The 24,772-nt window shown below is 34.7% G+C and overlaps 1 protein-coding gene across 2 annotated transcripts; it reads left to right on the top strand.

Annotated features, from left to right (window-relative positions):
* Nucleotides 1-2,359: 2,359 nt before the first annotated feature.
* LOC128993287 (facilitated trehalose transporter Tret1-like) lies at nucleotides 2,360-22,909 on the top strand. 2 transcript variants are annotated; one of them, XM_054417079.1, is made up of 4 exons: nucleotides 2,366-2,492; nucleotides 5,896-5,943; nucleotides 7,868-7,992; nucleotides 21,289-22,909. In XM_054417079.1, the coding sequence occupies exons 3-4, from the start codon at nucleotides 7,941-7,943 to the stop codon at nucleotides 22,614-22,616; spliced, it is 1,380 nt and encodes a 459-aa protein (XP_054273054.1). In that variant the 5' UTR covers nucleotides 2,366-2,492; nucleotides 5,896-5,943; nucleotides 7,868-7,940; the 3' UTR covers nucleotides 22,617-22,909. The 2 variants fall into 2 exon arrangements, with proteins under 2 accessions (XP_054273055.1, XP_054273054.1); XM_054417080.1 differs by lacking the exon at nucleotides 5,896-5,943 and having other exon boundaries at nucleotides 2,360-2,492.
* Nucleotides 22,910-24,772: the final 1,863 nt, after the last annotated feature.

The following is a 24,772-nucleotide window of genomic DNA, read 5'->3' as shown; positions in this document are numbered from 1 at the left end:
TATTTGAAAGCTGTAAACACGTATTTTGACTTTTTTGCGATCATGGTTTTGTCAAAAATAAACCCCCTAGTGTTAGTACCAGTAGGTTACAACATATTTCATTTTACAACTGATGCCTAAATTGACGCGAGTTAAAGTTTTAACCTTGGAGGGGAAGCCAAAGCCAAGAAAAGAGTGTTGGTAGAAAATACAATTATGGGCTATGAAACAAAATGTGTATTTTGGCAAAGGCTACTTTATTATTTTGTCGGCCAAAATAAAAATGTTATCTGTTTTTAACATTTGAAGAAAGTTAAATTAAGGATTTAGTACTTTGCCATCTCAATGAAAGACGCAAATAAAGAGGTATGTATACATTTCGTTTAATAATTGACTATACACAGAATAGACTTCCCATGTAATAAAAAAAAAATGGACAATCTGTTGAGATGGTCTACCAACTAATGACAATATTCTGTGTCACAAATGATAAAAATCAATCAGCTGTTTGCTATGATACTGCATTGATTTTAATTATTGCCAGCTGCTGTACCCGTGCTTCGCAACGGGAAAATACTATACCACCATATCCAAACCCTTGTTATAAGTGGTTCAAATTTATAAACAAAAAACCACCAAATTTATACAAAACATTATAACTTACATTGCAATTGTCGTACTGTTTACATGAAAATATATCAATAACATTATTTTCATTACTTACGGCTATAGAATCTTTTTTATTGCCATAATCATTGACATAGTTTTAGAATAAATTATCTATTACAAAGTGACTAAATAAATCTACCACATAGTTGTGTAAAACATTTTATTTATTTGTTTGTGTCAGCTGTCTGAAATTGTGAATTAAGCATTTCGCAGTTTTGATTGTTTACATTGAAATGTCTACGCAAAGGTAAATATTGTAAATTATCTCATGTTTCCATGGAGACCAATTATTAATATTTACTTTTGAAAACCTCACATGACAACTTTGGACATCCAAGGGGCGTAGCATGAGAGGAACTCAGGGAAGTGAATAGGCCTATGGCATTCCTAGATATTTGGACCATCTTTGTGCTCAATTTTGGCTGTAACGGTTTAGTATTTTAGTCGTGACAGCTGTCCCAACGCTCACCTCCATACAGACAGACACCACCTCAATTTGTTAACAGTACTAGCTGTGCCCGCGGGCTTTGCCCCGTTTAACTTCATAAGTATTCGCATGGCTCAATCACATCCTGGTTGAAGTTCGTTCGCTGCGCTCACTCACCTTTAGGTTGGAGCTAGTTTGCTGCGCTCACTTGCCTTCAGGTTAACTCGTTCGCTACGCTAACTTGCCTCCAGGTTGCAAATTAGCTGTTTTCATAAATAAAAAATAATAATAGTGCTGCACCCTGTTGGTAATCCTTGTAACTTTAATGCTATTGAACATCATAGAACAGAACCATAGATAAAACATACTTGAGTTGGTTAGTCTATGACAGAACCAACTTGTTTAATTGAAACAGCTGTTAAGATTAATTAATTCCTTTTAAATATGAAAAATCATAAGGTTAACATGGGAAACTCCAGAGCCACTGGGGCGGAGCCTTAAAGCCCGATCAAAATAAAAACTACTTAGTTTTCCTATTTAATGCCCAAAGAATCGGTGTACCGAATTTCAGCCTCCTAGGTAAATGGGAAGTGGGAGAATTAGTGATGAGTGAGTGAGTCAGTCAGTGAGGGCTTTGCCTTTTATATATTTAGATAGATTTAACCCGATACACTATACCCTCTGGTAAGATGGCCCTAAACATCTATTTTCTTGGCTTCAAATTTTTACATTACATGGGAAGTCTATTCTGTGTATATCGCATATAGTGGTTTCAACTATTGTAAATATTGGCAGTTTGTTCAAATATGCAGTAACAATTGTCAAATGGATTCAATAAAAAAATACAGATTTTTATGTTTACATTACGATAAAGTTATATTTAACACCAAGACATAACACATAACAGTAGATTATGTTAAAGGCTCGTATTTTTCGTTATTCTAACCCCGTTTCTTAGCACATCGATGTATACAGCTAGACATCTTTGGTATACATCATCGCATATATACATTTATATGTGACATATACGCATATATACATCACGTATACATCATTGTCTAAGCATGGACAGAGCAATGGTTTACAGTTGAGGTTTCTTTTCTTCAAACAAGAATTAGTTAGTTTGTTGAGACTGTGTATGTTTAATTCGACCTTGAACCTTGTTATCTAAATACAATCAATTCATTTAACATTCACTTTCGTTATCAACTGCAGAGAACTGCCATAACATATTATATTGCATAATTTTCATCTTCCTATTTACATTAGGTGATGTAATATTGACGAAACTTCTATGGTTACTCAGCCGGATATAACGTAATAATATTATGGAATTAGACAATAGTCTACAACTAGTTTTTTGTGTTGTGCCTGTTAGAAGAAGAAGATATCTGGCTTTACGTATATTATAGTTCAGGTATGGTTTAGTTTATTATATGGTAAGCAAGTAAAAACATAATTGTTTACATACATTTCTTTCTTCTGCACAACGTGTTTAGCTAATAAATAAGAGTTTCATGTTTTAGTAAACGTTTTATTATACAATTTGCATAGGGTAACATTTGTTTAATACAACTACCGGATCCCATCTCTGTAAAAATTACGGTTCAAAAGTTATTGTAAATTATGTTATTTCCCCATAAAAACCCCATAAAATAACGGAAAATCATATTTTCCCAATATTGGCTCGAACGGTTTTGATAAAAATTTAGTATGTTATAGTCCTTTAAATTCTGAAGAAAATCTTACAAATCCCATTTCCGTATATTTACTCTCACCGCTTACACATGATAAAGGTTGTTGACAAACTTATGGGAGAAAGTATGTGTCAGAATGCTGATACCGTTTATTTTTTCTTTATGTTATTTAGTAAAGGTTATACAGCATAATGTTTTACATATAAGACAAAACTTTCCTTTTACCTTTTTCACCAAGTATGTGACATATATGCAACATAATTTTAATATAAAGCAACAGACATTTAACTATTCATCTTTATAAATCAGACAAGAACAGGAATCGGTTTTAGTTGGTACGTGAACCAAACAGCTAAGATCTCTGAACTAAAGTTATAATTGTAACACAAATACATTGTTAACTGTGTTTAAAATTTTTTCCTACTGTTATTGCTTTAATCGAAAATATAAAGCCAGTTTACACATTTGCACACTTACAAATGCACGTTTTAATGTGCAATACGTGAGGATGGGTAATAAACAAAAGCGCAAAAAGTTTGTATAAAGCCTACTACATATTTAGCTAGGTATATGTGGATAGTTGAATGGTCCTATAGATTTGTTTTAGAGTGGAATTTATTTTATTATAGTTTATTTATAGTTTATTTATGGGTAATAAACAAAAGCGCAAAAAGTTTGTATACAGCCTACTAAAACATATTTAGCTAGTTATATGTGGATAGTTGAATAGGTGGAAATAATTTTTTTTTAGAGTGGAATTTATTCTATTTTTTTATTGTTCAGAAAAAAGTAAGAATCGATGGGTAGACTTCCGATCTGTTGGCACAAACAACCGAATGAAAATATCGATTATTCGATTGTTTCATTCGATATATTGTTTGGTTAGTTAGGTTAGGTTAACCTTACCTAACTAACCAAACGATATATCGATTGATATTTTCATTCGGTTGTTTGTGCCAACAGATACGGAAGTCTACCCGAATCGACAAGGGTTGCTAAGGACTAAACATGTCCAATACTAAAAATCTTTATAGTCTGTTACAAATTTGACTGTTGGAAAACTATTGTATTTCTTTTGTTTCAAATTTTGAAATTTTTTTGCTGGCCCACGTCATTGTATACAATAAAACAGGTACCGGTATTTGATGACAATGACAAATTGTTTATAAGTACTTGGTTACTTTCTTCAAAATTGAATACATTGGATGTGAAACAGTTATACAAAATGGTATATTTACTTACTTATAATGTGCAGAACAAACAGGTATACTATGGAAACAACTGGCTCTAAAGATGCAGTATCAGGTGTTGTAGTAATTACAGTTCAATAGTACAATTAAATAGTAATTAATTGTTAACATGGCTCAAATTATCGAACCATTTTAATGCGGTCTGTTCTATTATTACTATTCATTTAGATGTGGGTTTTTATAAGCATCATACATATCTCAACATATTTTGCCTTGATTCATAATAATCTATACATTTGTGTGTGACATTTATTAAATTTCGTGTTCACTTTGACAATAAAGAAGAATAATTTTAGAGCAAGCCCGTCGCTCGAAATTGAACATTATAAATGGTAATGTAAATAACTTAAAACAAAGAAACAGATTACTTTTCACTAAAACAACGAATTTTTGGTTAAATTAGGCTTCATTCGATTAAATTTTGTCATTGAGTAAATGTTATCAACAAATTAAACAATCTCTATAACTTTAACCTTTACCTCATTTAGGAAATGTGAGCTTTTATGCGACACTTAATATTAATGTACATATTGCTAAAAAATTATATGTTAACAAAAGTCTTAAATTTTGGAAACAATATTATTATAAATTTGGTCCAACTCACTTTATAAGGTTAAAGTAGCCATAAAACATCGAAACGGGTAATTAATTATAAGTTCGATAATACTTGGAACATACAATAAAGATGGTTTTAGTCCTGCTGATTAAAAAGGTTATGACTAAAGGTCAATGTAATATGTTCAGCACGTTTGATGAACTATAATGTTATTGAAGTTAAATAACTCGCTAATTTAGAATGGGGTTACCGATGTATTAAAATATTTGGGTGATTTTGGTTACACAAGTTACATCTATCACTTATTTCATCAATGCAATAAGAAATCGAAGTTCAAATTACCATTGTATTGGAAAATTGTAATTATTCTAATTAGGGTGGTCATTGCAGTAAAATATACAATTCAACATGATGATGAACACAAATATATTCAAATAGAGATTTAACATAATTTTCACAACACAACGATGTTTTTAGCCGTTTTGCAAACGTTAATGTCCAGGGCCAAAATGCCAGCTGTCGTCATTTGGGGGCCGAGCAGGGTTTTACGTCCCTAGGGCCAAAAATGTCACCGCTGCCTAGCAACTATTTATTACTAGCTGTTTGCCCGTTCTACGTACGGGAATCTTGTAGTAAGTTGAAACCTTATATTCAGAACAGGAGTTGGTTTGCATATTTAGTGTGCATTTTTCCAGATATGCTGTTAAAACTACTACTGTATAGGAATACATATAAACCTTCGCAAATACAATATCTGACAGTTTCAAAGCCAAAACGAATGCTTCGCAATTAAATGTCACCCGATCGTGTTAGGCCATATATTATATATAATGATAAAAGGACTTGCTTTATAGATATATGAGGCATAGCCCTAAGGTAGGCCTGTAATTGAAAGTTACTTGTCACACTGAAAATACCACCTCGACCTCACTACTGCACACTTTATTCGGGTTGAAATTTTCATTAACAAAGGTGATCTTGTCTTTTCCACGAAACACTGAGAAATAAAGACATTAATGCGTTACCAACAGACATACACACACAAATACAGAATTGAATTAAGGGATTTGCTACGCTTTAACCAAAGCAAAGTAGTCTACAAACAAAATAATTATTTGAAAGTTTTGATATTGTCATCAAATTTTATGATAATGGATTTTTCAAACTGTAAAATTGGTGTAAATCCTTTGGCAAATAAATAAATAAGTAAATAAATACACAGTCTACAAAACATTTATACGTTAACAACACCAAGCTTTAAAAAATGATGATGGTTTGCTAAAAAAATCTATCACTAATGTTGGATCATTTTCATAGGATAAACTAACATTTTGGAGTCCAGACAGAAAACGCAAAAATTATACGGTAAGACATCAATTAAATTTAATAAGGAATAAGGTGCAGCACTAACGATAACTATAGTTGTAAATAGTGATGTGTTTGTACGTAAAAATGATTCTTATTGCTACCACCGGTTCTAAGGAAAAGTAGCAGTACCATAAACCAACGTTTACATTTATGAAAAGAACTATAGTACTTAAGAACAATTCAAACTGTCAATGTAATCAACCTGTATTATTTGTGTTAATCCGTTGGCAAATATATAAATAAATAAATACACAGGCCACAAAACATGTAACATTTATGTTAACAACGTACAGTAAAGCTTTAAAAACTTCCTATGGTTTTCTCAAAAAAACTTTCACTTGATGTGGTGCAGTACCGTAGTTATTATAATCTCACTTGGTTTTATTTTTTTTTAAGTTATCGAAAATCAAAGTTATTTCCCATTAATAGCATTATTTGTAATTAACTTTTAATGTTAACATATTAACAGCAGACAGAAGACAGCACAGCACCAGCAGTTTGAAGAAACCACCTTTATCCAAACAAAGGTTTCTTATAAAATATTACGTAATCTCTAATCGATAATCGATACATATATCTAGCAAATATTCGGAGGAAATGTGACAGAAAACTCACAAATCTGGGGTTTTGGACGTTTGTAGTTTTACTTCCTAAGTAGAAAAAATGTACCGATATCGTTGTCGAAATGTAAGTAAGTAGAAACAAAAAATGACACTTTGGAAAAGCGAGTTAAGCTACATCTGTACGTTAAACCTCTGTTACGATCACAGTGAAATCAGAAAGTTCTTCCAAGATCGCAGCAACATCCACGATCACCCAATGCAGTTGTGATATTTTACTTTGCTCTTTACACAACTGTCATTGAAGGGCCATAAATGAGTGCGGAAAGCTTTTTGTAAGCATTGGTGACGACGATTTAAAAAATTTTAGTTTCCAGCACTAATACAACACTGATTCACGGTATTTTCCCCGGTTATAAAAACTCTGGAACACTCGTTGCACTTGCGATTAATTAAACAGGTTAAGTAAGGCACAACGTTTCTAATCTCACTTGGTTTGGATGTGCTAACAAAACTTGATCGGAAATGGTTGCGGTATTTGTAAACAACTTTTAATGTAAACATATCAGTGACAGCTAGAAGTGAGAACTAATCCAAACAGCTGATCGTTATTTCATTAAATGTAATAGGAAACATTGGGAGAAAATTTGACAAAAATCAAACAAAATTGGGTTTTTGATGGTTCGTTATTTTGTTTTCAATGAAGCGAAGCCATGTTTTTATAGCCCAAGACACTCTCACCAATCCAGTAAATACAGAAAAATGATTAGAACCTTGATCGGTACTCTAGTTTCCTAGGAGTAGGCCGCGTAAAATGACAATTTGGCGTTACAGACAGAGTCACAGAATGGACAGACAGATATACAGACAGAAATTGATATAAGACTCGTTTCGGCTTTCTTAGGCTATGAAACGTAAAAATAACCAAAAACTGCATGATTCTAAGCAATGTACAGACAAAACTGTAATTTTATTTATATAGATTTGTTTGCTGATTCCTATATTTCTTCACATAACCTTAAAGTTTTAGTTGTGTGTAATTTTTAGTTTGACTAATAGCATTGAGTATACAGAATACAGTATTCTTTATATAGTCAATTCTAATAGTGTGCATGTCCCTATTTTCTCAATTGTGTATAGTGTGGTGAAAAATGGCGATGTAACAAAACAAAGGCAAAATCAGCTGTACATTGACAAATTTACAACATTTCCCAACAAACCTTTCAGCAATTTAATCATTGTTCCATTCACACTTCCTCGCTGGAATTCAAATCACAACCGGTTTACCAACACTGAGCGCTCTATATGCAAGTGATCGCATAAATATTTTGTAAGCAGATTGTGCTTGTTGCTTGTTGAAGGAATGCACATCAACTCCACTTGGCCTTTGATCCGTCCTCGTAGCTTCTAGCTGACAATGCCAGTGTTCTGAGGATGTTTGGAGTCAACAGGTCGACAGCCAGACAGATAACCACAACATTGGCAGGTACTGTTACTGTATTAATACATTAATAGAATCATACATTCCATTCAAGGTAATAAAACGGTTTGATTGAATTTGCAGTAAATACAAAGTTTTTAGCATATAAGTTCGTGGTAGGGTTAGTTGCAGATGTATGGATATTTTTAGGTTGATTTTTGCATTTTACGTTCTCAAGGATCTCCGGTTACCTCTGTTTACTGAAAAGGGCTTTAAGACCTGTTACAAATAATTACAAAAGTGGTATAAATATTTTTAATTTTTTAGGGTGAAAAATAACAGTAACAAACACAAAAAAAACAGTGAAAATAACAGTGTATGCAATACATGAGAATCACAACGTCTGCTATGGATAAAACATACTCCCTTAGTAGATTTCTCATCCTTATGAATCAGCTGAAGAAAATGTTATTGTTAGTTCCATCCGGTGCACTGTAGAGGTTGTGTTTTGTTTAAAAATTGTTTTTTGTTATTTCAGTCATGTAAAACCTCTTTTAGCCAAATAAAACGATCTAATCATAAACAATAACTCGTCCCCTAGTTATATAGCCAACCAGTAAAGCATAAATCATTAAATTGACCCTAAAATAATAGAACAAAATGTCGTCGACACTAGCGATCAGTGTCAGCAACAATGAAAGACAAGAAAAACGAGCTTCATATTACAATGGGATGAGAAGTCTACTTGTAAGTGATGGTTAGTCTAAGCTTCTGTTTACATAAACAAAGGAAACTGCTGTTTTACTATTTTATTACAAACTAGCTGACCCGACAGACGTCGTTCTGTCCTAATGTGTTTTTATGTCAAATGCTCGTTCGCATGGCTCAATCACGTCCTGGTTAAAGTTCGTTCGCTATGCTCACTCACCTTTAGGTTGGAGCTCGTTCGCTGCGCTCACTTGCCTTCAGGTTAGCTCGTTTGCTACGCTAACTCGCCTCCAGGTTGAAGTTCGTTCGCTACGCTCACTCACCTTTTGGTTGCAAATTAGCTGTTGTCATAAATGTAAAAAAATAATAATAGTGCTGCACCCTGTTGGTAAACCTATTCACTTTTTGACCATCACATAATCAAATTGTTTAGTTGAACCAGCTGTTAAGATTCTTTAATTCCATTTAAATATGAGTACTCATAAGGTTAACATGGGAAACTCCAGAGCCACTGGGGCGGAGCCCTTTTGACGGATCTGCACCAAACTTCACACAAACCATTCTTGAATAATGCTTAATAATGCCTGAAAGTTTCATTACAATATGTCGAGCGGTTTCGGAGTTCATAAAGGACAAACAAAAACATACATTGGATTTTATATACACCGTGTCCCAAAAAGAACGGATCAAATATACAGCTTAATATACGTGTTATTGATGTTCGCAGGAAAGTCAAGTATAGCTTATTTTAAAGCTGACATCTTTAAGTTTTTTTTAGTATGATTCAACAAAAATCAGCTGTCCATTGTTGTGAGCTCGCTTGAATTTTCAAAACATAAACAAACCACACAGTTGCATTATGAATGTGCAGTTAAAAGCACAGCGTCTTGAGTGGTTCATTGAGACTAAATCAGTGGTTAAAGTAAATACCCCCGCCGCAGCAAATCTGCAGACTAAGCGAATTTCCATTTGCCTGATTGGATTTACCCTAAAATGTCTCCTTAAAAATATCATATTTATTTCATATTTAAATAGAATCAGTTTCACATACTTAGGTTTGCTGCAACAGGGAGGCTAAAAGTGTTTTTTTTTATGTAAAATGTTAATAGTTAGTAAGAAATAAAAACATTTTCCAAATTTGGGCAAAATATGTTAATAAACAAGCAAACTACAACAGTTTACTTTTTCTCCATAAGAATAACATGGGAATTTTAAATTAACAATTTTTTGGAATTTTCTCCGTAACCATTAGGCGCATTATAACGCTTCAATATACTAAATTATTTGTTTTTTTAAGCTCTACAAAATAGTTTGGAAAGAAATTCCAAAATGTTATGTTTTTTGGGTCAAAAATGGGAAAAACCCATTTTTACCCCATAAAAGCCCCCATAAACCCCCGTTCCCATGGTCCGATCATGCTGGTTCGCGACCTCGTTCGAATAAACGTAGGTTTACACGTTTGTACCAAATTTCATCAAAATCGGATCATTTTTGCTCGAGTTATCGCGCTAACGGACACATATATATATATATATATATATATAAATATATATATATATATATATATATAAATATATATATATGAATTTGAACGGATGGTGTTTTTGGCCTCTAGGGACCTCAAAACGAAAAAAAAAATCGGTCCCGGGTCCAGGTCTTGCCATGAGTACTACGGTAATAGCTTATTCCCTATATGGGAAATTCGCTAAAAGAAGATTTTGCACTGTATACAATGTAAATCCCCCATCCAGAAACAGTATGCAGCGATAGTAAAGACAGTTTAAGGATTCTGGAAACATCAGCCAGACGGATGAAACCTTCCCAGACAGTTGGATTGGTCGTGGCGGTCCCATACGGTGGCCTCCTGGATCTCCAGACATTACACCTTGTGATTTTTTTGTATGGGGATTTGTGAAAGATCAAGTGTATAACTTGCCGATCTCAAACTTAGATGAACTTAAAGCAAAGATAAGGGAAGCCTTTGGAAAATATCAAATGTAATGCGACACAATGTGTGGTCTGAGGTTGAACACCGCCTTGACTTTCTCCGAGCGAACAACGGAGAACATGTAGAGGTTAAGCGGTGAAATCATGTTAGGAAAAACTTAGAATGTTATGAAATAAAATGTATATAAAGTTAACTTTTTATCTTTAAGAATAAAGTGTTCATGTCAGTTTACTTTTGATTCATTCTTTTTGGGACACCCGGTATATAGATAGACTGCAAAACAACATTTGGATAAATGACATTGGCCAAAGACTGCACTCACTCATTGTTAATGATTTTCCCCAAGCAAAGCTCGGTCTCCAGTTACTGTTTACTAAACGTGATGCGTGCTGATCTGCAATATCATTGTGGTCCTTGAAAATAATGATATGATCTTATACTATTGATAGAAGTATATGTCATTCAAATCTTAAAGTTTTACATAGTCAATTAATGATTTTCTTATTGTAGTAGAGTTGAGTAAACGACAAAGTCATCTGATGTTAATTGCCTATTTATGTCAAACTAGTGTCCCTGTTGCTCGAATTCGAGCAATTGCTAAGTAAATATTTGTAGCAAACTGTTATAATACTATATTAGCAAACTTATTGACTGTTTATGATTAACCTATGCTCTTCTTCTCACTTTTGATTTCTGACAACAGCTGGAGTTTCATAACAATTTTTGTTTCCAATGTTAATCTTATGGAGAAATACGAAACTTTAAAGGGCTCCAGGGCCTCACTCTCTCATTATTTCCCTAAAAAAAAAGTTTCCTGCACAACTTCACGCTACGCTCTTTCCAATGACACCAAAAACATGACAATCGGTTCAGTAGTTTCGGAGGAGTAATTGTCACAAAAATCCTGCTTGCGTATTAAATAAGTACGAGAGGTCGTCCAGTGGTCGAAACTCGACCAAAAATATGTAATGTACTCACTTAACTATTTTCACCCCACACTGTAAATAAAACATGTGATTGGAGTTTCCTCCATTTGTTTAGATTTTCTGTTTATATTTCGTTGTTATTTCGTAACCAGCATAGCAACGCATAAGATCCATGTTAATTTTTTACAACTTTTAAACTTATTTTTTGTGCTTATCTTTGAGCCTATTTAAATTTATAAAGGGATTCTGCACACCTACAGGAAAATAGCTTTCCAACGGTATGCGTAGATTTTCCCTACGATGCACACGAGCTGAGAAAAAAGGTTTTAAAGAAACATGCTTGCCTATTAATATATAGATAGATAGATAGATATAGATATTTTAGCCAAGCTAAAGTGAAAAGACAACTTATTATACACTACAGCATCTGAAATTATACTTCTGCAATTAAATGCTTTGTTTAGCATATCGTTTGGGTTCTGTTTGCTTAATAGGCTACTTTGGTTTAAGTTTAAAATACCTATGTTCTAAATCCCTATACATAGTATTATAGAGTAAGCAACAGAAGAGGTTATGTTTTATCTATGATGGTATGTATATCGAGAAAGTATTGTTTTCGTCAAAACTCTCGAGTTTGAGTTTTGAGTGGATACATCCATTTTGGCCCCCCTGAACCCAAAAAGTGGTCTTCGAAGTGATGCCAGTCTGTTTGATTGGATGTGTACAGAGCTTCTGACCTGTGGTCCGATTTTGATGAAATTTTGTATGTAGGTACTAATCAATGGTATCTCCAAGTGTTTTTTTTTATTTTTTTGAAATTATGATTTTAAATTGCAATTTCCCCATAAAACCCATAAGATAATGGAATATAATATAATTTTCTCGAAAATGGCCCGAAAGATTTCGATAAAATAGTATGTTGTAGCCCTTTAAATTCTGAACAAAGTGGTAGAACTCCCATTCCTGTAAAGATTACGGTTCAAAAGTTATTTAAAATTATGTTATTTTCCCAAACCCCATTAAATATGAGAAAATTGGATTTTCCAAAAAAACTGTTTTGAAATTAGTTTTTGATGGTCCTTATAATTCTTAAAACATAGTACAGCCCTCCATTACTCTAAAAATTACTGTTCAGAAGTTATTGTAACTTATATTATTTTCTCACAAAGCCCATGAAAAAACGAGAAAAATAATTTTCGAAAATAAAATCGTTTCTGGTTGAAATTAGTCAGTTATGGTCATTTTGTGATTTTACCTATTAAATATCATAGTTACTCTCATCGCTTACCCATGATAAAGGGAGAAAGTATGTGTTAGTTGAAGGGCATAATATGTAATTTTGCGGGATTTTGAATGAAGTATTTGTATGATTAGTAGCGATAGATTGGTAATTACATGTAGAATCGTGTACTACTGGGTGTTTTTTTGTCTGTAAGCTGGTGTTTTCAGTCACCATCTTGGATTCGCCATATTGGATATTAATAATGTTTTTAAATATAATAATAGTGTTGAGACACATCATTGTAAACTAGATTTTCACGCAGATTTAATGCCGAAATCAGTTTTAAAATATCTTTTTTTGTTTGGAGTTTTCAAATGAAAACTCTCCCCCATAAATTTCTTATGGACGTTTCATATTTTGAACATTATTTAAGATTATTTTTCTTATATCTCCAGTTCTTATTAACGCTTGCAGTTAGTTCTAGCCTTAAAGTATTCAGTGATGTAAGAGCTTTCATTTGAGCTATTGGTCATTAAAATCGGACGAGTTATAGTAGAGCTACAAACCCCAACACAATATTAAATTTAACTTTTTGGAAATCTGTTTTTATTAAAAGATTTATATCTCGGGGTGTTAATACGTCACTAAATTCTTTCTGGGCTCAAATTACTCAGTAAATGTTTGGTTTTAAATTTTATTAATCTCTAAATGAAATATGACTATTTTTAAATAAGTCATTGGCCTCCATTTGTAAGTTATTTTTATGTCGAAATTTGTCTTTAGTTAAATACATACAGGGCTGGTCATTTGTATTACAACAATTTGTTGGTGTAAGTACTAAGTAAATGAAGTGTGATGATGCATATACGAGGATCCAATTCTAAACATTGGCTTCCCAAAGAATTATTTGAATTTTTTCTAAAATAACCATGAGAAATTGCTGTATTGCGTTTAAAACATGGTTATTTTAGAAAAAGTTAAAACGATTCTCAAAATTGAATAAATTTACGAAAAATGTAGCTCAGTTGGCATTTGATTTATTGTAATAAATATACCTGTTTCGCGGAAAGATTTCATTTGATTAAAACTAACTTGATTTTTAATTAGCTTGTGTGAAACGTACTGGGGGGACCGAGCCATGGCTTGGTATAGTTTATTTCGATTGTGAAAGCTATAAAAATGAAACTCACGTTTTATTTACAACTAATTTTGGATTTTATTACAAGTGAAACTTCAATTCATATTAGGCTATGGTGGAAGTTTTAAGCAGGCAATCCACAGCACATTAATTTATATCCCCTACCACTACATGGAAATGATCACATTGCCATATCTGTAAACTTACTGCAAAATAGCTCATTTACGCTCTAGAGCGGGAATGGATCATGCACGCTCGCTAAATCAGCTGATTTCATTGTTGTCTTTTTTACACCAAAACTGGCAGGCAAATAAAGTAACCTAAAAAAGCAAACGTAACCTAAACGACCTTATATATATACCTATAAAGGTAATCTGTGTGTTATTATAAGCTTCGTGCAGCCATCTACAGTGTTCTCGTTCTTGAGCGCCAATGAAGTACTTAGCTCTTAAATAGCTATTAAAGTCAATGTTAAAAATCACTCGTTTATAATCGTCTATACTTGCAGAAACATTTTTTTAGTTTCTTTGTATGAAAACACCTGATTGAAAATTTTTGTTTGGAATCTAATTTAGATAAAATTTAAAATATAATATTACTAGCTGTAACCCGCGGGCTTTGCCCCGTTTAACTTCTTAATTTTCAAGATTATCTCGTTCGCATGGCTCAATCACGTCCTGGTTGAAGTTTGTTCGCTACGCTCACTCACCTAGTTCGCTACGCTCACTCACCTTTTGGTTGCAAATTAGCTGTTGTCATAAATGTAAAAGAAATAATAGTGCTGCACCCTGTTGGTAATCCTTGTAACTTTAATGCTATTGAACATCATAGAACAGAACCAACTTGTTTAATTGAAACAGCTGTTAAGATTCAATAATTCCATTTCTCATAAGGTTAACATTGGAAACTCTAGAGCCACTGGGGCGGAGCCCGAAAGGATTTTTGAAATAAGAATATGCCTATATGTTAATCGGGAATGTGAGCTATCATCATGCCAAATTTCAGCCCAATCCGACCAGTATTTTTCGCGTTCACTTGTCACAAACATCCAAACTTTCTCATTTATAATATTAGTAGGATTAAATACTATAGTTCGGCCGCTTAGAAAGCGACCTCCTCCAGCATTGGTTTAGCATTAGCGCGCAGGTCGTTTTCTAAGCGGCCGAACTATAGCTGTACCCGCGGGCTTTGCCCCGTTTAACTTCATAAGTGTTATATCTCCTAGTCTGTGATTTGATGCATATTTACTTTTGACTAATTTAAATTGTCATATGGTTTTGTTTTGTTGTTGTCATAATAGTTTTATATGAGTTGTTGAAAATAGAAGTGTGGTTTTAAAAAGTCTAGTTTTTTTCTAATTTTATCTTTATAGTTTTCATCACTTGAAGAAGGTAGGTGTGTAGTGTAAAACAACATTTGGCGACCGTGACAGGACTTGTTTTTCACCTATCTCTATGATGGAAAATCTAAAGAAAAATAGAACAGTATATAGGGCTTATTTTTCTAAAACATTGAACAAACTAAACAGTTTAGTTGAAAATGAAACCACAGACAAAATTGAAATTCAAACCACTCTAAAGCTTTTGGAGATAAAGGTTGATGAACTCCAGGTTTTGAATTCTCAGATCTTTGATTTGTTATTGAATAATGATAATGTTTCTGAAGATAAGCTGTTAGCTGAAACAATCTTAGCTGGAGAATATTTAGCTTTGTTTGAAGCTGTAAAATTAAGAGTCCAGAATTTACTACAACAAAGTAACGATGTAGTTAGTGCTCATTCTGGATCTTGCTGTAACAATGCTAGTAAGAAGAAATTTAAGCTCCCTAAAATTGAGATCAAAAAGTTTGATGGAGAATTGATCAATTGGCTACCTTTCTGGAGTCAGTTTAGCAAAATTCATAGTGACTCAGACATTGATTCAGAAGATAAGTTTCAATATTTATTGCAATCCATAGTTACCGGATCAAGAGCTTTTGATGTAGTTCAGAGTTTTCCTCCAACTGCTGCAAACTATCCAAAAGCAATTGAATGTTTGAAAGCCAGATTTGGTAAAGATGACCTATTGGTAGAGGTTTATGTCAGGGAACTCTTGAAAATTGTTTTACAAAATGCTCTAGGAGGCAAGAACACAATGAACTTAAAAGTTTATATGACAAACTTGAGTCTCATATGCGTGCATTAGATACCACACAATTAGAGTTACAACAGATAAATGTTCCTCCATGTTATACCCGTTAGTTGAAAGTTGTATGCCTGAAGATCTCTTAAGGGCGTGGCAAAGAAGCCCTTTGAAAGTAGGTACAGACCCTCAGGAAAGACTCAACAATTTAATGAAGTTTATGTTGTCTGAAGTTGAAGGGGAACAGAGAATCGGTCTAGCCATGGCAGGTTTTGGGATAAGTAGCTCTGGGAAGGAGAAATCTTTTAAAAGGTCACCTCAAACTCAACCAGGTAAGATAGACATACCAACAGCTTCATGCCTCATGTCCTCTGGTAAAACTCAAAACTCTTATACAAAGTGTGTCTTTTGTGATAAGAATCATAAGAGTAGTAACTGTTTTGCTGCTCAGAAATTGCCATTGTCTCATAAGGTGTCCACTTTAAAGGAAAAGAGGTGCTGTTTCCTTTGCTTGCAGCCTGGTCACCGTATTAAGAATTGTAGAGCTCATTTGTCATGTTCTAATTGTAAAAGGAAACATTATCCTATAATGTGTCCTAGTATTCATTCCAAAGAAGTAGTGAATGAGTGTGTAAGCAAATGTGTTGATGAGGTATCTAAAGAAATGACAGTAGTGGAAGATACCGCTTTGGCCAATAAATCAAGTAGCAAAGTGAAAGTGTTTCTGCAAACAGTTAAGGCAAGATTAAGAACCCCAGGTAGTAATCAATTTGAGACTGTTCGCATTCTTTTTGATTCTGGTTCACAGCGTTCTTACATTTTAAAGGACTTGGCTGAAAAAATGAATTACGAAAGCTTAGGAGAAGAAACAATCATACACTCTCTTTTTGGTAATGTCAAATCTGGTGAAGTAATTCATAACAGACATCGTGTGTTTCTAACCAGTCAAGATTACAGTTACAACTGCAACTTTGAGGTATTGAGTCAAACTACCATATGTGGGGAAATTCCACCTGTTACCGAAGGTCCCTGGATACAGGAACTTTTAGAGAAAAATGTTTCTCTGACTGACATACATGAGACCGAGCTACCAATTGGTATTTTGATTGGAGCGGATATAGCGGGTAAACTATTCACTGGAAATATGATTCAACTGAAATCTGGACTAGTGGCTATGGAAACTCTTCTGGGATGGACACTGATGGGTAAGGCTATAATTAGTTGTAGTACAGGTTCAACTACACTCTCCACTGTTGTAACATCAATGTTTATTATTGATGCTGACATATCGGAACTGTGGAGATTAGACACTATAGGCATTACTGATACAAGTGAATCAGTTTCCAAAGAGCAAAAAGCTTTGGCAGTTAAAAAGCATTTTATAAAAACTACCACTATAAATGAAGAAGGTCGATATGAAGTAAGTTTGCCCTGGGTTGATTGTCATCCTCCTTTGCCTAGTAACAGAGAGTTAGCCGAAAAGAGGTTATCAACAGTTGTAAAGAAATTGGATGGTAACAATTTAACCGAAGACTATGACTCAGTTTTTAAACAGTGGTTAAGTGATGGCATCATTGAAGCTGTACCTTCTGACGATTTGAACAACAACTTTCACTACCTGCCACATAGACCTGTATTGAAGGAGAGTAGTATTACCACACGAATTCGTCCAGTGTTTGATGCATCAGCAAAGACCAAGTTTTCACCCTCATTGAACGACTGTATTGAAAATGGACCAAATTTAATTGAACTGATTCCTTCTGTTATGATGCGTTTTAGGGAAGGGAAGTTTGGAGTTATTGCTGATATAGCAAAAGCCTTCTTACAGATATCGTTAAATGTACAAGATAGAGATTTTCTTCGGTTTTTATGGTTTGACATCAATGAAAGAAGCCGAAGTATTGTTTACCGCCATAAAAGAGTTGTTTTTGGAGTGAAATGTAGTCCATTTCTTCTAGGGGCAGTAATTGATCTGCATCTTCAAAAATCTATGACTTCTCAGGAGTTTGATGATAATGTGGTAAAGAAGCTGAGTAAAAGTTTTTACGTGGACAATGTTTCGACCAGTGTAGATACTTATGAGGAACTAAAACACTTTGTTGAAGAATCGAAACAAGTTATGGCTGCCGCTAAGTTTGATTTAAGAGGATGGCATGCCACGAGCGTCATTGAAGAAGGAGATAACAAGTTCGTCACTAATGTTTTGGGAGTTCAATGGAACTATATTGAGGACGTTCTGTTTTTTAACCTGACGAACTGTATTAAAGATTTGGACGTGTCTCGAATCACTAAGAGAGACATTTTATCCATATCTCACAAGATCTTTGATCCAATTGGTATCCTTTGCCCTGTTACTTTGTTTCCTAAACTTCTTCTGCAAAGTATGTGGGACTTGAAAATTGACTGGGACACTGAAGTAAGTTCAGACATCAGTAAACGATTCATACTGTGGTATAATGAGTTAAGCGCTCTTGAAAAAGTGAAAATACCCCGATGGATAGGTAAAATGACTATGGATTCAAATGGTTGTAGTATTCATACATTTTGCGACGCAAGTAAAGATGCCTATGCTACAGTTATTTACTTGAGAGTTGAAATTGAAGATGAAGTAAGAGTCCAATTATTGTCTGCAAAATCAAGAGTTGCTCCTCTGAATAAAACTACGATTCCAAGGTTGGAATTATTAGCCGCCACGGTGGGAGCACGTCTCACAAGCTGGACTAAAAATCAAAGTTCAAAAAAGGTTCATGTTTGAGTAGTAATACTACTCGGTGGGAGGATGTTATATCTCCTAGTCTGTGATTTGATGCATATTTACTTTTGACTAATTTAAATTGTCATATGGTTTTGTTTTGTTGTTGTCATAATAGTTTTATATGAGTTGTTGAAAATAGAAGTGTGGTTTTAAAAAGTCTAGTTTTTTTCTAATTTTATCTTTATAGTTTTCATCACTTTAAGAAGGTAGGTGTGTAGTGTAAAACAACAATAAGTGAGCTCGTTCGCATGGCTCAATCACGTCCTGGTTGAAGTTCGTTCGCTACGCTCACTCACCTTTAGCACAGAAAACGTACTATAGATTGCCTTCAGGTTGAAGTTCGTTCGCTACGCTCACTCACCTTTTGGTTGCAAATTAGCTGTTGTCATAAATTAAAAAAAATTATAGTGATGCAGCCTGTTGGCAATCCTTGTAACTGTAATGCTATTGAACATCATAGAACAGAACCAACTTGAATTGAAACAGCTGTTAAGATTCATTAATTCCATTTAAATATGAGTACTCATAAGGTTAACATGGGAAACTCTAGAGCCACTGGGGCGGAGCCCTTTTGACGGATCTGCACCAAACTTCACACAAACCATCCTTGAATAATGCTTAATAATCCCTGAAAGTTTCATTACAATCTGTCAAGCGGTTTCGGAGTCCATAAAGGACAAACAAACAAACAAACAAACAAACAAACAAACAAACATACTACATTGGATTTTATATATAGATCTATTTCACTGTTAAACCCAAGTTTGCCATTTGCCTCAGTACTTCGGGGATTAGTTTTTGGTAGTCGAGAGCCAAGTAAAATAATCAGTATTTGATAGGAACTATTTCCCCTTATATTGATTAGGCTCATCTTCAGTGTAATCTTTGCTCAATAGTAACAACTGATGTTTTTCCTTTTGTACTGTATATTGTAATTTGCTAGTTTACTGTGGATGGCTTTATAAACACATGTTACAAGTCTTTTGTTTAATTTTTCTTTGTCATTTTGTTCAATCAACAGTTAAACTACTTAGCAAGCCATAAGGCCAATGATAAATTTTTAAATTTTCTAATGAGTTGTATAGCGAAATTTGAATCTTCCTGAGGTAGTGGATGTCGTCAATCACGTTTTTTGGCCAGAAATAAATTATCGAAAGCCGTTTTATTTGTGCAAGCAAGCAAGCACACTTGCATGCAAGAAAACATTGCTCATATTAGAGTATAGGATTAAAATATAGAAAACAACAAAATAATCCCAACGTAAATAGGGTGAAACTATCCTTAATATTGTCTACAGATAATCATCCTTAAGTATGGTAAATCTTTAAGGACTATGTTTTATATATGATAGTTACTTCTGCAACGATTTCAATACTATGATAAGTTATGAAAACCCCGATTCTTTAAGCTTCAAATAAAAATTTTTAAGTATCGACTAATATCACAGATTAATGCTTTCACATGGGTATTGACTCTTTCAGGTTTGTTTAGCCCGGTTATGTACGAAGGAGTTTGTTTACTATTCGTTTCTTGGTATTGTATTTGACTGGTATTATAACCCAAAAGTAAAACACAAACTGTTCAATTATCAATTAGGCTACCCTTGAAAAAAGAGAACCGCTCAGTTGACATCAGGGCTTAAAACATAGCAAACTTGAAACACACACAACAACATATTTTAGATTTTTCAAGTCTACTTCCATTATTCAAAGTTAACTCGGGCGTTTACCTCATCTCAATGATGTGGTGCCATCTCGTCCAATCATTCTCCTAGAAAATAGCATATCGTCCACGTAAAACCTTGACAATGGTCAAGCTGTCAAGCAAACCCTTGTTACATAACAAGAGTGATAGTTACAGTTTTAAAAGACTATTGATATTGAGACTACATTGTATTGAAATATGTAAATAGAAACACATCTTGACAAGGACCTTTTGCATTTCCAAACTTGAAACGTGTTAAAGATCAAACCTCAAACCTTTCTAGTACAATGAAAATTGACTAAGAACATAAACATCAATTGGATAATAACTTTAAACATCGTGGAGTAGGTTGATAGAATCTTAGAATTGATCGTGATGAGCTAAAATAACTTAGCAAAATCTACCTTTAAATACCTTTGAAATGGTGTTGTATATAATTTTAGCTTTACACATCTTTTCCTCAAATATACCCGGAAGAAATTTTTTAACCGTTAAAATTATAGTTCAATCCCTCAAGTCTATACGTCCAAATCGTCCATTTGACGATGTATAAAACTAATTAAGTTAAAACACTAATGAAATAACTTAATAAAATAATAGAGGTAGGCTAAGATACATAGGTTTTGATAAAATGGCACTAATCGTTGAAAGAAGAACGTTCTTCATAATTTGGCAATTATTTTATAAGCCATTTCAACATGTTTCGACATGATACAGTGTGAACACACTCCCCGTGATTTTTTTACTCTTCACAATTTGCAATGCATCTTATATTGCTCATCTTACTTTGTCGTGATGCCGTTCCTTCGTCATTTCTTATGTGTCCCGTGTGATGTTCCAGCATGCTTCATCATGATGTCGTGCGGGACGTCCTTCGGCTGGGTGGCTCCGTCCTTCGTCAAGTTGATGTCAGAGGACAGCGTGATACCAATGACGTCATCGGAGGCTTCTTGGGCCATCGCTATAATAGAGTTCGGCAACCTGTGGTCTCCCGTCCCAGCTGGCATTCTGGCAGACAAGCTTGGCCGTAAACCATTAGCGCTTGTGAACGGACCTATAAGTATAGCATCCTGGGTGATCATCATGTATTTCAAGTCTTTCCTCGCATTATGCATCGGGAGGATTCTTCAAGGCTTCGTGATAGGCATTGTTTTCACCGTAGTGCCCATGTACTTGGGAGAAATCGCCTCCCAGAATATAAGAGGAGCTGTTATAACCCTTTCTCAAGCCTGCTTCTGGTTCGGATTCGTCTACGAGTACGTCATAGGACCTTTTGTAAGTTTCGACACGCTTATACTCTTCTCCGTCTGTTTGCCAGCTGCGTTCCTTGTCCTGTTCTCGTTCCAACCGGAATCTCCTCATTTCTACCTAATGCGGGAGGACGAACTCAACGCGAAGAAAAGTCTGATGTGGCTGAGAGGTGCAAAGAATGAGGAAGACGTCAAAGAAGAACTGGCTGAGATCACTGAAAGTGTCCGCGAGGAAATGAGCCACAAAGTCTCTTTAGCTGACATCGTCTCTACTCCGACTGACAGAAGAGCACTGTTGATCGTTCAAGTTGTAAGTGCTGTCAAAATGTTGAGTGGTGTTGCACCTATTTTGGCCTACTCGACGGAAATTTACCGAAGAACAGGGTTCACCCTGATTCCACCTTACATGATGACCATCATCACCGGTTTGGTGCTTTTCATCTCAGCTTTCTTCAGCACCACGTTGACCGACTCAGCTGGAAGAAGACCTTTGCTGATCATCTCCTGTGTCGGCTGTGCGCTGAGTCTTTATGTCGTCAGTGGATTCTTCTATGTGTACGAGTTTACAGACAGCGACCTCGGCGACTTCTCGTGGGTCATTCCATTTTGTATCATCCTTTACAATCTGTTCATGGCGTTCGGTCTGGACCCTGTCTCGATCACCTATCGAGTTGAGATGTTCCCCGCTCACACTCGCTCCACCGCTGCCAGTCTCAACACTCTCGTTTTCACAATCGGCGCCTTTGTAACTCTCAAGTTTTACCAAGTTGTGGCCGACACGTTCGGCGTGTACTGTATATTTTTCATATTCGCAACTTGTTCGTTCCTTGGTTCGATATGGATGTACTTTTACGCAATCGAAACTAAAAATAAATCTCTTGCCGAGGTTCAAAAAGAACTAACAAAAATGTTAAACTAATTTTAGGCATTAGCTTTAGTTTCAATTGTTTCATTGTACACTTACAATGTTAATTAAATTGTACATTTTTTTGTTTTTGTTATGTCTTTAAGATTGTTAATCTAATTAATGCACGGGTGTGACATACCAAGAACGAGTGTGTTTCGTATTTTGTATTTCTAGTCATTATGGAAAAACGCCTTTGATTTAAATCAATTTGAAATGTCATTGATAATTGTATCTCAAAGATAATGTTTTTGTTATCACCGCCAAATCTTTTTTACTTCCTTTGAATAAAATCTCATGTTTTCCCATATTGGTTGCTTACTGAAACCTATATTCAATATTTTCTAGTCAACCTGACTCATTCAACCTGTCTATAGACATTGATTATTAAAAAAGACTAAAAATTTAAAAAAAATAATTTGCAGGATTATGTTGTTAGTGTCATAGCGTTTGAGAACAATTGCTTTAAAGTGGTTGCATTTTACCTTGATTTGATTCACAAGCATCCAGGGGTGCCCAGAGGGGAGGAACATGGCGCGTTTGCGCCACAGGAATTTTTGGGGGGGGGAACTTCTTTAGGGAGATTTGGGGGGGGGGATATTTTTTGTTAGCTGTCATAATGAATGTAGAATTTTGTATAATCAGACTGAAAAACGTTTTCTAAGTAGCTCACTATCAACACCAACAACATTCTGCCATTCGTAATTAAGATTGCTTCTAAGAATGGTAAAACGCACCTTATCAGACAATCCTTAATATGTACTAGTGTCGACTTTTTTATTCTGTGTTCGCTGACTTTTACTTGCTACATTAGTTTTGGTGGTTCTTTCACTCCACCATTGTCAGTCTAGGCCTTTAAAAAGATCCACTTCTGGAGGTGTCGTCAGAATACGTTACAAACATTTAACACAAAACACAAAACGATTACAGATATGCCTATCAATGCACAAGAGTACATTGGCACGGGCAGGACTGGAAGTAAACTGAATCAGTTCAGGACGGACCGACGTGGTCTCTGGATTGTCGTCTGTTTTGTGCGTTTTCAACAGCTGATATTGGACTATTGTTGTAGTGACTGAGAAGAGTGTTGAAAATATAATAGGATTCATAATTAATTGAGTGTTTTCACTCAAAAATTGTGCGCTGTCCCTATAGTTTTATTTATTTATATACCGGTATTCCAAACTCTTCCAAAGTATTTAATAAATTTCTTTTCACGCAGTAATGTAGAATTTCGAGACCATCATTTATATCCAGCATAAAAATTGGTTATTATTGTCGATAGTTTTGAATTGAAAACTCAATTATGAATCCCATTATATTTTCAACGCTCTTCTCTGTCACTACAATTAGTCCTAACATCTGTCGAAAACGCAGACGACAATCCAGAGACCACGTCGGTCTGTCATAACCTGATTCAGTTTACTTCCAGTCCTGCCCGCAGCAATGTCCTCGCATGAATTGATAGGCCTATCTGTAATCGTTTTGTGTTTTGTGTTAAATGTTTGTAACGTATTCTGACGACACCTCCAGAAGTCGATCCTTTTGTAAGTCTGACGATGGTGTATGTTACATATGGCAGTCTAAATATGTTAAAGAACCGCCAAAACATATGTAGCAAGTAAAATACGACACTACCATACATATATTATTAAGGATTGTCTGACAAGATGCGTCCTTATTAATGACGCAAGATGACCTTATTAATGCTCTTAAAGCTGTTTGAATTCTTAAGCCCTGTAAAAATTAACGCCACCTAACATACCCATTGTACAGTTACAATACTGTGTTGGAGTAGAGTAACTCACCGAGTATATTGAGCACATGTTGGCTGACAAAACAGTTTCTGAATTGTAAATTGAAAAACTTCTAATTTGTCCGTTAGTTAGATATAATGATGTATTGTTAAATGACGTTTCCTATTAAACATTTAATATTGATTATCAGCAGGTTTGTTTTTCTTTACCTCAAGTTTACTATATAATACTTGAAATGCTCGTTTTATGAGGTAAAGGGGAAATTGTCAGATACATTGGCAGGTGGAGGGTAGGTTTAAATAGACGGCAGCATAAATTGGGGGGGGACTACTCCTTTGGCGTTGTGGGGGGGGGGTTGCGCCTCTGGGTTTGGGGGGGATGGGCACCTCTGCAAGCATCTATAACTACAAACAA

The sequence above is a fragment of the Macrosteles quadrilineatus genome, unplaced genomic scaffold (assembly GCF_028750875.1).
Source record: "Macrosteles quadrilineatus isolate MER2022 unplaced genomic scaffold, UCM_ALF_1.0 Scaffold_4__1_contigs__length_99947679, whole genome shotgun sequence".
Classification (NCBI taxonomy): Eukaryota; Metazoa; Arthropoda; class Insecta; order Hemiptera; family Cicadellidae; genus Macrosteles; species Macrosteles quadrilineatus.
The sequence above is the reverse complement of the archived record's forward strand: the minus strand, read 5'-3'. Positions and strand labels throughout refer to the sequence as shown.